General features: G+C 45.4%; 1 protein-coding gene across 1 annotated transcript in view; it reads left to right on the top strand.

Annotated features, from left to right (window-relative positions):
- The first annotated feature begins 3082 nt into the window (after positions 1-3082).
- The window catches only part of LOC109864129 (dual specificity tyrosine-phosphorylation-regulated kinase 2-like), a 40168-nt gene continuing 29067 nt past the window's right edge, over positions 3083-14183 (top strand). Inside the window, exons 1-2 of the mRNA XM_020445048.1 lie at positions 3083-3952; positions 4001-4983. Coding sequence (XP_020300637.1) covers positions 3763-3952; positions 4001-4983 — 1173 coding nt within the window. The 5' untranslated portion in view covers positions 3083-3762. The remainder of the gene's footprint in view (positions 3953-4000; positions 4984-14183) is intronic.

Raw genomic sequence — 14183 nt, 5'->3', positions numbered from 1 at the left:
GCGATCCGCGGCGTGTGTTGCGCTGTACGTCGCGAACGGCGACGGCGGGCGGTGCGGAGCGGTACGCTGTGTACACATACGTAACGAACGTCGTGTGCGCGCGGGACAACGACGGACGGTGTGTGGCGTGTTGTCGCTTGTACGTGTTGCTGCGCGCGAATGCACGCGTGGGAGTGTGCACACGAGCGAGAGAAGGACAAGGAAAGAGAAAACCGAGGTGGCGAGACGTTTTTCCGGAGGACCGGCCTTCTCTCTGTTTAGCGTGCGTAGGACGACGAGACGTCTCGGCTCCGGACCGAGAGAGAGAAAGAGTCACGAGTCAATCTGACAGACGACAACTGTTTGATCGCGTTGTGTGTATTGCGAGGATAAGCGAGCCGAGAACTCGAGAGTTCGGCGTGGTTGTGATCGCCGAGAGGGAGGGAAGGAGAGGCGCCTCTCTCTCTCTCTCTCTCTCCGCTACTTGTGCCTCATTACGACTATTGCTGTGCTCTTCTGACTGATATCTCCGGCGATAATAACCTACGGCTGCAAAGATCCTTGAATTGCTGTGTTAGATTTATTTTTCAAGTTCGCCGGTATGAACACATATCTCCATACTTTGGCGAACTCCAATGGCTCAAGATAAAACACAGGAGAGCCCTGTTCATTGGCTGTTTAACCTATAAAATATTAGACACTCACAGACCTCAAGTGATATATAATACCTTTGTCTTTCGTCAAGGAGAAAGCTACTATAACACCAGAGCTTTAAAGCTTGATTTAGTCCTGCCTCTGGCTCGAATAGAGGTGTTCCGACGATCGTACAGATGCGTGTCCGTTGATATATGGAATGCAATACCGGCTGATATCCGGGGGGAACCTTTCGGCTTATTCAGGAACCGATTCTACAAGCACCTGCTTGTTAATTCTTAATCTTGTCTTTATTTTTGTACTTATTTCTATTATTATTGCCTACATCTAATTATGTGTTCCTTTGTATAAATTTTATTTTATTTTATTTTATTTTCGTTTCATTTAATTTAATTTCATTTTATTTCATATTATTTTTATGTTTATTTTTATATCTATTTTATATTCATACTACTTTTGTTATTATTTTTATATATATTGTAATTATTGTTATCGTTACATACCTTTATATGCTAAATATGTATATCATTCCTGTCTGTAGCGCTTGAGGGGATTCCATCCCAGAGCGCTTTAAAAATATAAGCTACTATCTATCTATCTATCTATCTCCGAAGAACACCTGTGCGCGCGTGCGGCGTGTGAGGATCGCTCAGTTCCTTCCGTAACGGTCGGTCGGTGTCTCTGTCTCTCTCGGCCGGTACGACACGACGGACAGTCGCATCCCGACACCGCTGTTCGCCGGTGTAGCACGCTCGCAGGCAGGCAGGCAGGCAGTGAGGAGCATGCGGGAGAAGAATCGGTCGCCGGAAGCAGCAGCGGTCGCGTCGAGCTGCCGTCCGTAAAAAAACCGTAAAGATCCGTCCGCCGCGTATATATCGCCACCGCGAACAACGTGCGATCTTTCTCTCTCTCTCTCTCTCTTTCCCCTCCTATTCTCTGGGGCATTAACACGAGGGACCGTCCGTCGCGCGTTTCGGAGCAGCGTGTGTCGACCTACAAGTGTATGCGTGCTTTTCTCGTGCGTGCGTGTTGCTTGTGAGTGCGTGCACACGCCTGTCCGTGCGTGTTCTCTCCGCGCCGGATATCAACCCCGGTGCTTGGTCGTCAACAATCTCCTGCGGGACACATACATACGGAGGGGGTAGAAAAAGAATAAACATGGTGGCGGCGTGAACGAGAGAGCGAGGGGGAGCGCCGAAGGGGAGCGAGACAGACGGGCAGATAGACAGAGGGGGAGGGAGAAGCGGACTGATCGAGTCAGTGCGCCAGAAGCGGTCAGAAGCGACGAATTCGACCAGCGTTGCTCCCTTTGTCCGCGCGCGCTTCGGGAAGACCTTTTACGAGAAAAAGAGAGAGACAAAGAGGAAGATATAATCAAGATTGGAATTGTGATCATCTCTTTCTCCGCGTGCGACGATCGGATTGATGCCGACGACGGGACGACACTACGTTCGCGCAACCGTCATTGTCGAGGCGCGGTCCGTTCGCGGTTTCGATTTTCGTGCGCGCTGTCAACACGCTCGCTGTTTGCCGTCCGGCAAACGATGTCAAAACGAGGAGGTTCTCGAGGTGCCCGCGACGTTTCTAATCAGTAGAACGACGCCGCCGCGGTGTTTGGAGTGATATGTCGCTGCCAGCAACAAGGGCCTGCATGATTCGTCAGAATCGGTGACAAAAAGCACTTGTTTTTTTTCGATACATACACACACACACGTAACAACAACAACAACAACAACAACAACACGAATCAAATTGGATGAAGAGTAAGTACAGATAAAAGTGTTCGATACGAGAGATAGGAAGCAAAAAATTGATTAAAGAGTTAGTGCGAGTATCTGTTGCGATAAGAAAAGAAAGGAGAGACTATCAGCGACTCTCTTGTGTGTGTCGGCGAGGAAGTGCGTATCGGGTGCGTGACTCGGCTCGAATCGTGATCGAAGTGTGTTTGTGTTTACATAATGTGATCGGTGAGAAACCACGGATGTAAAGGTTTTGACTCGTTCGGCAAACAAGAATCGAAGAATCGAGTTTCGTGGCTCTACGTTGGGCAAAAGGCGTGAAAACAAAACGTCGTCGTCTCTCGCTCGCGAGGTGAAGAGAATCGATCGGCAGGGGCGAGAATCGGCAGCGGCAAGAATCGCTCGACGAAGGGCGTGAAAGAGGTGCGGGGTTGGCCGAGGGGTAAGCTTTTCCGAGGGCGGTAATAGATATTTTCGGGCGAAGAAGAAGAATGGAACAGCGGCTGCGGCGGCGGCGGCGGCGGCGCAGCAGAGTCGTCAAACTCGTAGCGGCCCGGTGCCAATAACCTCCGTATTCTGCCAGCCAACCAACGGAGGTTGGTAGCCGCTTGCTCACGCGGCTGCGATGATGCGCTCGCCCTCGTCGCGCGCGACAGATCATAAAATTAGAAGACGTTCGAAGGCCCGCGCGAGCGAGCAGCAGGCCGAGATCGTTGGCGCCGGCTGACGACGACGCTCGTGCACTGTGTGAGTGTGAGACAGTGTGTGCGTGACGAAAGTGCTGCGGTTCCACAGTTCCTTCCTGTGTCTCGCTCCTCCGTTCGCGGCTTCCGCAACCTCCGTTCTATTACGCGGCCGCCGATCGGAGGAGAAATCGATCGAACGTACGAATGTATCCGTAATCGATCCGCGCCGTCGAGGCACGCGCGACTAATAACACTATACTCTAGTCCGCTGCATTTACACGGCCACGAGGATATAATTAGAGGAATTGATCGCACGTCCAACGCGGAGTGCAAATCGCCTTTGACGGATTGGGGATTGCGTCAGGCGGGCCATTTAACCGAGAGAGCATTTCGAATTCCCCCGTCCCGTGGAAGCTGGCCGGCTCCAGTTTGTTGTTCCAGATTGCTCCAGAAACCGAGACTGACGCGTTCGCGCGCGCAGTTCCTATATATAGTCGATTTAATTTATTTCAACTGTCGTTGTCGTCATCATCATCGTCGTCATCATCATCTAAACAGCATGTCTCTCGTCGAGCTCGGACAATCCTTCGACACTCGCGCCGAAAGCGTGAGAATCACAACGAGGAACGCAAAGAGACACTGATTCGGTTCTCGATGACGAGGCTCGACGAGAACAGATAAAACACGACAGACGCGAAACACAAATGACCAGTTTGGTCCTGTCGGTGGCGGCAAGCAGGATCGAGATGCCCCTCTCCAAATCGAATCCGTTCGTGCCGGCGAGCGCGATCTCGACGCAATCGTACATCTCGAGCAGCGAGAGCAGCAACCACCTGCCGCCGATCATCAAGGGCACCGGGCTGACCGGCAACCTCAAGCAGACTGGCGGCGGCGGTGGCGGTGGCGGTGGTGGTGGCGGTGGTGGTGGTGGTGGAGGCGGAGGCGGCGGTGGTGGCGGCGGTCGTGGCAGTGGTGACGATGACACGACGGTGCTTTATCCGGGCTACCAGAGACTACCACTTTCCACTACGTGGAAAGGCGAGAACTTCGGTCTGGGTCATTGGCAGAGTCACAATTCCAGCCACAATTCGCACTCGCAACCCAACAGTCAGTCAAACAGTCCGGTGGTGAGGAACGGTCATCGTGCCGATGGTAATTCCAACAGCGGCGGTGGTGGACGCAGCGGCGGCGGTGGCAGCGGCAGCGGTGGCGGTGACAGCACCGGCAGCTGTACAGGCGGCGGCGGTAGCAACAACAGCATCGTCAGCGTAAAGCCTAAGACGGCGGTCATCACGCCGGAGATGGTAATGAAACTGTACATGAACAAGCTGACGCCGTACGAGCATCACGAGATCTTCAACTACCAGCAGATCTATTTCATCGGCGCGAACGCGAAGAAACGGCCGGGCATTATCGGCCGGCCGAACAACAACGAGTATGACAACGAACAGGGCTCGTATATACATGTGCCGCACGACCACGTGGCGTATCGTTACGAGGTGCTGCGCGTAATCGGCAAGGGCTCGTTCGGTCAAGTGGTCAAGGCCTACGATCACAAAACGCACGAGCACGTGGCGCTCAAAATGGTGCGCAACGAGAAGCGCTTCCACCGCCAGGCGCACGAAGAAATACGGATATTACGCAAGCTGCGCGAACAGGACAAGGACAACACCATGAACATCATCCACATGTTTGACTCGTTCACCTTTCGCTGCCACATGTGCATCACGTTCGAGCTGCTCAGCATCAACCTGTACGAGCTCATCAAGAAGAACAACTTCAAGGGTTTCAGTTTGCAGCTGGTGCGCAAGTTCTCGCACTCGCTGCTGCTCTGTCTGGACGCGCTCTACAAGAACAAGATCATACACTGCGACATGAAGCCGGAGAATGTGCTGTTGAAGCAGCAGGGACGCAGCGGCATCAAGGTAAATATAAAGACATGTTTACATATAATTTTTTTTCATTTGTAGTGAAGAGAAACCCAAACCCAAGAATATAAAAACGTTAACCGAATTCTGTTTACTTAGAAAATAAATTTCTGTTACACGCGTTAACGAGCGCAGTGCATTTCTCTAACATTTTTCTAACATAACGGAAACAAAGAATGTCCGTGAAATATTCTAATAACATGTATCGCGAAGATATCATCGATCTACTTCTCTTAGCGATATCAATTAATACGTCCGCAAAGGACGTATAATCGTATTGCTCTGTGAGGAAGTTCATGAATTAATTCCCAAAGACCAATATTTCGGTCAGCGGATTAAGCTGTGGTATCTCGCCACTGCGTCAACCGCGAAATGCTCTGCACTGAATTCATGGAAATGTGAATAGTCCGGGCAAAGCGGTAGGATTGCTATAAATTGTGTGCGTTGCACAGAGCGATTAAAGGATTTAATGCAACAGCGATCTGAGATTCTTTTAGAACTGCGGGAAATTAGATCCGAAGAGAGAGTTGAGGAAATTAAGTTTCAATTGATTTCTTCCAAATCTTGAACAATACGGAATTTAAAAAAAAAAACCTTTCGCGTTGCATATTCCGTCTTTTTTTTTAAACATAATATTACAGATGAACAAAAATGTCACTGCGAAATATTTTATTTGACAGACATCGGTGCAAGTAAAAACCGAGTATTTTTTAAACACATTATCTTTATATTTCTGTGAAAAAGATAAAGAGCGTGCGAAATAACTTTTCTACGCGCCGTGAATTAATGATCGCCGTCCGCGCTTCTGTCAACTGATATTTTTTGTGTCGCGATCGAATTAGTTTTTTTTTTTTTTTTTTTTTTTTTTTTTGATTAAAATCACAACGCTCGCTCGACGTTACTAAATTTGTTTTTGCAACGAGACCGTATCTGCTATATCGTATGTTTGAAAACAAAAATTGACACTCGTGGCACCTGTCGCTCGTCTCACCCGATACGCTCGTGTGTGATATACGCGCTATTCCCGATAATATTTGTAAAACACGATCTCGAGTTCCTCTTGACGGCACTCACAAGGAGCTACTTATTATTTCTCGTAACGCGATCCTTTATTGACATTCCTTTATACGTTTTGCAGCACGCGGAAGGTTTTATTGGTGCTCGAGATGAGACACAGGTGACACGAACGGGGATTCCGGGAGATACGAAACTAGCAAAAAATGTACATACATATATTCTGTTCTCCATATAAATCGATATTACTTGTAGACGTTGTTCTTCCATAAATTCTCAATATTTTGCTTACGCGCAACACACAAATTTGTTTTCTATCTATCTTTCGTTCTCTTGTTTCGTACCTTCGCTTTCGTGCGGCCGTCTTCGCTCTCTTTCATGTGAAACTGAGCTCTCAATTAAGACTAATTGATATCCCTCTTCGGCGAGGAAAAACGTTTTTTATGTTCGCAATCTTTCGGTAATTGTTTCCCAACGAATTCGATATTGGATAAAATCGTACACACGTAGAAAATTCGCATTTCTCTTCTTTGCGGTAACAAACGCGTTGTTTGTTTTCGCCGAAATCGGTCGGATTCCCCGAACGCGCACGGTTAACCGACTAACCCGGAGAACGCGGCGAGGAAAACGATCTCCGGCAACGCGGATACACCGCAAGACGTTTAAAGCGTCGTGTTAAATGGACTCCGAAGCCTCGTTTAGCTCTAAACACGCGCTAAACGTGCTACACTTCTAAAACGATACGCGCGCACCGTATCGCCGCCGCGCACGATATTCGCAGCTTGCGCGCACAATTTGTCAGAACGAGGCAAATAATCATAAAGAGAATGATTTCTCTCACCGCTAATGCCGCGGCGTTCTCTGCTACCCGGCTATACGACGATAGATACTTAATAACGTGCATTTATTTACGATAATGAAAACGCGGTGTTTTCGCGCCAAACAGATGAGCAGAAATTCCTCAGCGATTCTCAAGCGGCGAGTTCGCGCGGGTAGAGTTTCATCGTTTGTTCGCAGATATTTCGCCCCATTACTGATAGCACTCTCGGGTTCCATTAACGCTTTTAACGGTAAACGGCAAAATATATTCAGGATATTGCGCGATTGCTCTTTATCGCGATTTGTGTGATTTATTTGTACATTTCTCTCACAAATCTAGTTTGTGCAAATTTTTTATTGTTTTCTTTTTTTTTTTTTTTGTTTTTTGTAATGCTGATTGGTGGACAGACTACTTCTGAGGTCCGACAGTGGGGTTATTTTTAGAACCGGTTAGGTCCGGTTGACGAGTGTACAATTCTGGTATCCCTCAATTTTTCTTCTCGCGGATAATCCCCTGTTATTCGGGTTACCCACAATGCTCGCAAAAAGTCCTTGGACGTTCTTCTCTCCCTCTTCCTCGTCGCCTCGGCAATGTACGCGCGAGAACACGCGCGTACACGCACGAAAGAAAGTTGCGAGTCGTATTATCCTCGCCAATAGTAACATTTGCACGCAAGTCGTCAACTTTTCGAAGCTAAGCTCGTTTAAGAGCCGGGTCGTGCGACCTTGCGAGGCTACGTGCCGGACGTCCCAACCTGCCCCATAAAGCTGAAAGGCTAAAGTGCTGAAAATGGAACAAATTAGATTTGCGCCTGCCCTTAACTAAATGGCCTATTCGGATTGTCTACGCTGCGAGAGAGTTTCGAGACCGATCGGGAGTGTTGTTATTGTTTTCGTAATACTTGATGAGGTAACCTCGTTATTTTTCCTTTGTTTCCAACCATGTATAATAATCGCGACTCAAGATCGACGATTTCGGAAGCGCGTTATAGAATTTTTTTTCACACACACACACTAACGCACGTTTCTCGCGAATGTTTTTTTTTTTATTTAGTAATTTTTTACTATGAAGGATCAGCTGATCAATCGTTGAAATGATGGGAAGGGTGTTACCGTCGGTGTGATTGATTATTGAGAAATATTATATAAAACATATCGGTCAGTCGAATGTGGTACCAAGGGCTCCGGCCGGTACAACCTTGACACAACGACTTCGATATCCGTCAGACGCGATTCGTCTTGATTGAAGGCCGGTTATCTAATTGTAAATGACACATTAGCGCACGCTTCGACGGCCTCGTTGTGCGCGTGTGTGTGTGAAAGAGAGAGAGAGAGAGAGAGCGAAAGGAGGCGTTTTTAACAAATATCTCTCGAAGTGTGAACTGAGACCGAATGCGGATACGTTGTGTCGAGATGCAAAATCGAATCGGTCACCGAGAATGCACAATGTGTTGGATTTCTTCCTCGGAAGACAAAAATATGTTACAACTCTGCTTCGTATCGAGTTCAAAGACGTTCCAATCTCGCACGCGATATTGTTGCAAAATAAGCATTACGTTTAGAGATAAATCGCAGAGAAGAATATAATCGTTCAGAGAGTGTGCGATCGAATTTTGTAGAGGCGGAAATTAATTTGCGACGGAACTTGCGGAACTGTTCGCGAGGTCGTACCGGATCGGATTATGAATATTCAAGATTGATGTGTTTGGTCGTCGCCCGTCGTGCTTTTCAAATTCGTCTATTCTAATATTTGAGTTTGTGACTTTTGTACGCAAACTCTCTCGCCCGGTGTTTCATCATTATCCGCACAGAGCATAATTGATCTTGCGTAAGAACATATGTTTTTCGGGGTCACGTATCATTGATTTTTCGTCACGTGGAACTCAGAACGTCGTTCGGCCATCCGGTCTCACGTTTCTTTCTCATTTTGCCGACGCAATTTTAAAATATATCAAATCGTGTATATTTATTAAATATATACATACTTTGCTCTCGTATCACGTTATGTGCAGTTAATTAATGTTATCAGAAATATATATGATAATTTATAATTGCAAATGCAACAAATTTAATATAGAATTAAACTCATCGATCAATTATTGTTGAATTGATGATAAAATAATATCAAAATCTGTGAATATATTTGTTAATAACTACACGAATGAAAGTGTTAATTTAATGCATTAATAATACAGTGAGTATATCGCTTCAATTTATTCTTTCGCGCTCTTCTCAAATATGCACCTTCGTTTTACGATTATAAAAGAAATATAAAAGAAATTACGTTTGCGTTTGAAAAATATATTTAATTATTACGTAGATTAGAAAGCGCACAAATGAACGTAAATAGAAAAGAGTTGAGTTTTTAATATCACATATTGCGCAGTATTTATAGCGAGAGAGATAGAGAAAGAGAAGAGTTTGCGAAACGTATCTAACAATTATAATTCAAGAACACGCGCGTTTAAATCTCGACGTACATATTATGCAGCACACAAAACATACACGCGCGCCCGCACACACCACACACACACACACACACATACATACATACGTACACAAAGCCGCAAATTCTATTTTAATGAGAATAAATGAATATCATGCCTGCGAATTACTTTTCCCATTGTTCACGTGTTTCCTATTGCTTGGATTGCAATGAATATATTCAATATCCTCTTGACGCTCCGAGAGAGTCTCTCAGTCTAACAGACGTTTATCATCGACTTGAATTAATTGGCAGACGAGGTGTATGATACATCACTTCCGTTACAACAACTTTCTAAATATCCAGTTAGATCGAGCTGTAATCGATTCTAGTATCGTATTCGAGAATGCGAATCGTTAACCTATATCTGATAAAATCAATACCCGTAACTTCAGGTTTGCAAATAAATAAAAACACGTTGTTTACAGGAAAAGACTAATATGTTAGTAATCGCGAAAAAATTTAATTTTTCTAGTGTTTTGGAATACATGTTGGTTGTCAGATCGCAGTATACGTACGACTCTCGAACAAATTTTAAAAAATGCAAAACTGCATTTGTAATGTAAATGTAGTTTTAAAAAAATATGACACTCACAAAATGTTGCTTTGCATTTCGATCGACGCATCATTCGTGTTACGAAAAATAATCGTGACATTTGCGCACAACACACTCGCGCACAAGACAACAGAAACGCCTCGTCGCGACATTTTCAGGATTTCGCCTTGAACATGTAAACTCGATAAATGTAATTTTCAGTTCACATTTAATCATCCTCGGTGTATATTGTAATGTATGATGTTCGTGGCATTATCCGCATGGTATGATAAGCACGCCGAGATGTATTTACCATCGATCGACGTAGTTTTGGATGTAAATTAAATGAGACATGCCTATCCGCGAGATTGAATTTGCATGTATCGGACGAAAACCGCGCGGAATAAATGCGCGAACGAAATTGAAGGGAATTCAATTACTCGATATTTTCAACTCTTTTTTTTTCTCTCGTCGCGGTTAGTTTTCGAAATTAAAGTTAAAAAAAAACTCAAGCAAATTGAGTTAATGTTTATTGACCTGTTTTATCGCTCTAATTAAGAAACGAGATTGCCAATTACCATAAAAATGCACGCATGAATGCCGCGTTCTGCGAATTCTCCGCTCGCAAATAAAACTGATAACGCAAACACGTTGCAACAACGTTATGGGACCTCGTAATTGTCAACGTGTTAAAATGGTTTTCGTCAAAAATAAATTCGAAGTATAAAATTCGTCACCCGTGGTAACACGCTCCGTTCGCGAAGGTATTCAAACCTTCAAGCCGATCTCGAGGAGATAAAACTTGGCCGCGACGCGAAATGTATTCCGGAACTTCGAAAGGAAACGACCGACGTTAAAATTTACAGCTCGTGCGCGCACGGGACACTCCAGGTATCACCGCGCGAGTTTCATTCGTATTAACATCCCGCGGAACACGCGAACGCGGGATATTACAAACAAGCTACAAAGTATCGGGGGAATTCTTCCGATATCCGGATTCCCGAAGGGTATAGGTAAACTTCGTGCGTGCGCGAAACTCGCCCGACCAGCATCCGCCCTTCGCTCCTTACGGCCCGTTATCTTCATTGCCGCGGCGGCTTTGCGCGCGCCGCCGCCGCGGCTTATCGATAATTGTACGCCGTTAAATAAAGCTTGTCTGAAAGAGAGAGAGAAAAAAGAGAAAGCGATGGAGAAGAAGAGGTGGAACGTTACGTTTGTTCGTTCTATCGCGCGTGGAAACTCGAGCGATCGACTTTTCAGGTTGTGCACTCAGGGTGGCGGATAACGACAGTTGAAATTTTCCGACTGGCTTCGTGCCGATACTTCGATAACGACGACGGCGCGACCAAGAAAGCAAGAGAAGGAACGAAGAAGAGAGAGACGGAGAGAGTGAGAGAGTGAGAAAGAGAGGTTGAGGGAAGGACTTGTTCCTGCTGCTTTTCCGGCGACGCGCCGTTGCACTCTCGTGGCGTCTTGTCGATCGATAGAGGGAATACGTGCATGTGCGAGGTGTACTGCACCGTCACATGCTCGTGTAATCACACAGACGGATCTGGCTTGGCGTCTGATCTAACTCTCTGTCTCGGTCTTCACCGTCGATAGAAATAAATATTTGACACTCGCCCGACGTTCGATTTGCGCGCGCGATTTTCATCGTACCGATCATAGCGATCTTCGCGTTTGACTCGTATTTCGCCCGGCATATGTGTCTGATACGTGTTTAAAAGGCGACAGATATCTTCCTCGCGATCTGTCCTCGCGTATCCAATTCTCGGATTCTAAGTTCTCGTGTAGCGGCCAATTCTCTCATTTTCTCTCTCTTTCTCTCTTTCGCGCGCGCGCGCGCGTAAATGTGTTTTCCGTTGAATGTTAGCCAAAAATCACACTCGACACATCTGGGAACCATCGCGGGAAATGTGGCGTGAATATCGCGGTCGTTGAATACACTGTCTTCCTAATCCGTGTTCTATCTCGCATCGCAACAAGTACCGTCGAACGGCCGCTTATCTAAAAGAGCGCACGATTCAAGATTCTCCACCTTTACCGTCGAAGTGTTTATTCTGCATCCTGCGGATGCTAAATTTACCGCTTGTGATTTATCTTATCCGATCTACTTTGTACAATCATTAGAGATAATTATCAGAAAAAAAGAGATTATTAATTAACACGCCACATTGAGCCGGTTTTCGTTTTTCGATACACCGTGAGTGAGACGTGACTTATTTCCGATCGCGCTGTGTAATTATTTTCAGAAAGCTAGCGAGACGAGATCTAGCGACGTTCTCTCTCTCTCTCTCTATTTTTCGCTTGATTGCAAAGGCGCTATCGCGACCGATTAATAATCGCGATTTTCGATAAGCGATCGCGTGAATTCACGCACACGTAGTGCCGAGTATCCATTACTCTCGTCGTTAACCGATCGGTATGGAGGCGCGTGAATACGTCGCGCGTCCCAGGCATTGACGGATATACTATATCACAGGGATTCTACCGAGGTATAGAGACCGGATTGTTTGTCGTGGACTGCGCGTGGGCGAATCAGATCGATGCGAGGCGAAACGTCGGGATGCATCCGCGCGCGCCATTTATTTATATATTCGCTTTGGCAAACAGCGGAATTTAACGCGGAGCTGCGCGAATAATCGCACGGAGAAAACACTATGGATATCACTTCAGGAAATATAGTTGCCCCAACAAAATAGTAATGTTATTTTTCGCCCATGCGTACACTATGGTTGTAGAAACCATAGTTCTATGGAAATGACTTGTATGGTTGATCCAACATTAATNATGTTGGATCAACCATACAAGTCATTTCCATAGAACTATGGTTTCTACAATCATAGTGTACGCATGGGCGAAAAATAACATTACTATTTTGTTGGGGCAACTATATTTCCTGAAGTGATATCCATAGTGTTTTCTCCGTGTGTGTATAATTTTTACCGCAGAAATTGGAATTCTTTCGGGCTTCTCTTTGCTTTTTTTTTGTTTTTTTTTATTTTTTTATTTTCTCTTTTTCGTGATGAATTATGAATGCAATCATCGCTCCGATTTTTTGCGAAAATAATACGCCTATAAAATCTATTCGCGCGTTATGTAACACGAGTTGAATAAAAAAAAAAAAAATAGATGCGATCGAATTGGAGAGAACCACTTTAGCGATCTCGTTGATTAACTGATTAAAAAACTGGTTATCGGTTACTATTTATCAAAGAGAATTCGCCGCGCGCCGCGCTATCAGACGACGAAATCATTAAACGTCGGCAGAAATCTCCGAATCCATCGGCTCTGTCTCTATTTATCCGGGGTAATTAATTCGCATGGTATTAGATTTGACTCGGGCTTCGCGAATTCGATACCCGCGTTCTCGGGTTCACGTCTATTACACGCAAGCGTTGTAATATCGGCGTGTACATGTTCGCGCGCGGATATCACATCGACGTATGTAGCACGTTCGCGAGCAACGTCACGCTCCTCAACAGATCGAAATCAATTAATTCTGTAAGCGCAACGATTCAATTCCGATTTCTCACCTGTCTCGGAAACTTCGGGAGTTCGCGCATAAAGACGGATCGTGTTTAGGCGGCGACGATAAGCGCGCCGACGTGGAGTTAAACAATTTCAAAACTATTCGCCGCAACGGCATTCTTGCGACCGAACGGAAAAATATTTTGCCGCTAATCCCGTTAAATTAATCGGTTTTAATTACTTCCATTCGGACTGCCAGCGCGGAACTTGAACGATCAGTTTTTAATTTATGTTACACAACGGCCACGGAGTGTTCAAAAATGTTACGAGAATTTTTTTAAGCTTTTGCGTATGTAACGTGTGATACAAGCGTTTCTTTCTCAATGACCGCGAATGAATGAATATCTTATCAATGGGGAGCTCCTCTTAGGAGCAAAGTTTTGACATGCACCAGTTTGAAATCATCGATCCTCGTATCTGTCTATCTAGCGAGATACATAGAACCAGCGAACATTTCGTGTTCCCAGATAGTAAAGCTCCTCCTAATTACCTCCTCGAGCACACATCTACGGAGAGAAAGAGAGAGAGAGAGAGAAAGAGAGAGATTCGAGACAGATATTTTCTCCGATAAGCTTGGTGTGTTTGAAACGTGATATAATCGCTCGGGAAATGCGCGTGTTTATGATTTTTTACATTATAGTTACGTTGAAGCGCGCGACACGCGTTATAAAATATATACACGCACGGAGAAAACTGTTATGGTTGCTAGAATCACATTATCTATGGTTAGAACAGCAATTGATATGAGTTCAAGTTAAATAGATATTACATCAAAAATTGCTGTTGACATAAGCTCATTTATACAGTTCGCAC

This window comes from Pseudomyrmex gracilis, unplaced genomic scaffold (genome assembly GCF_002006095.1).
Source record: "Pseudomyrmex gracilis isolate BER0280 unplaced genomic scaffold, ASM200609v1 scaffold_0, whole genome shotgun sequence".
In the NCBI taxonomy this organism is placed as follows: Eukaryota; Metazoa; Arthropoda; class Insecta; order Hymenoptera; family Formicidae; genus Pseudomyrmex; species Pseudomyrmex gracilis.
This window is presented reverse-complemented; position numbering and strand designations above follow the sequence as displayed.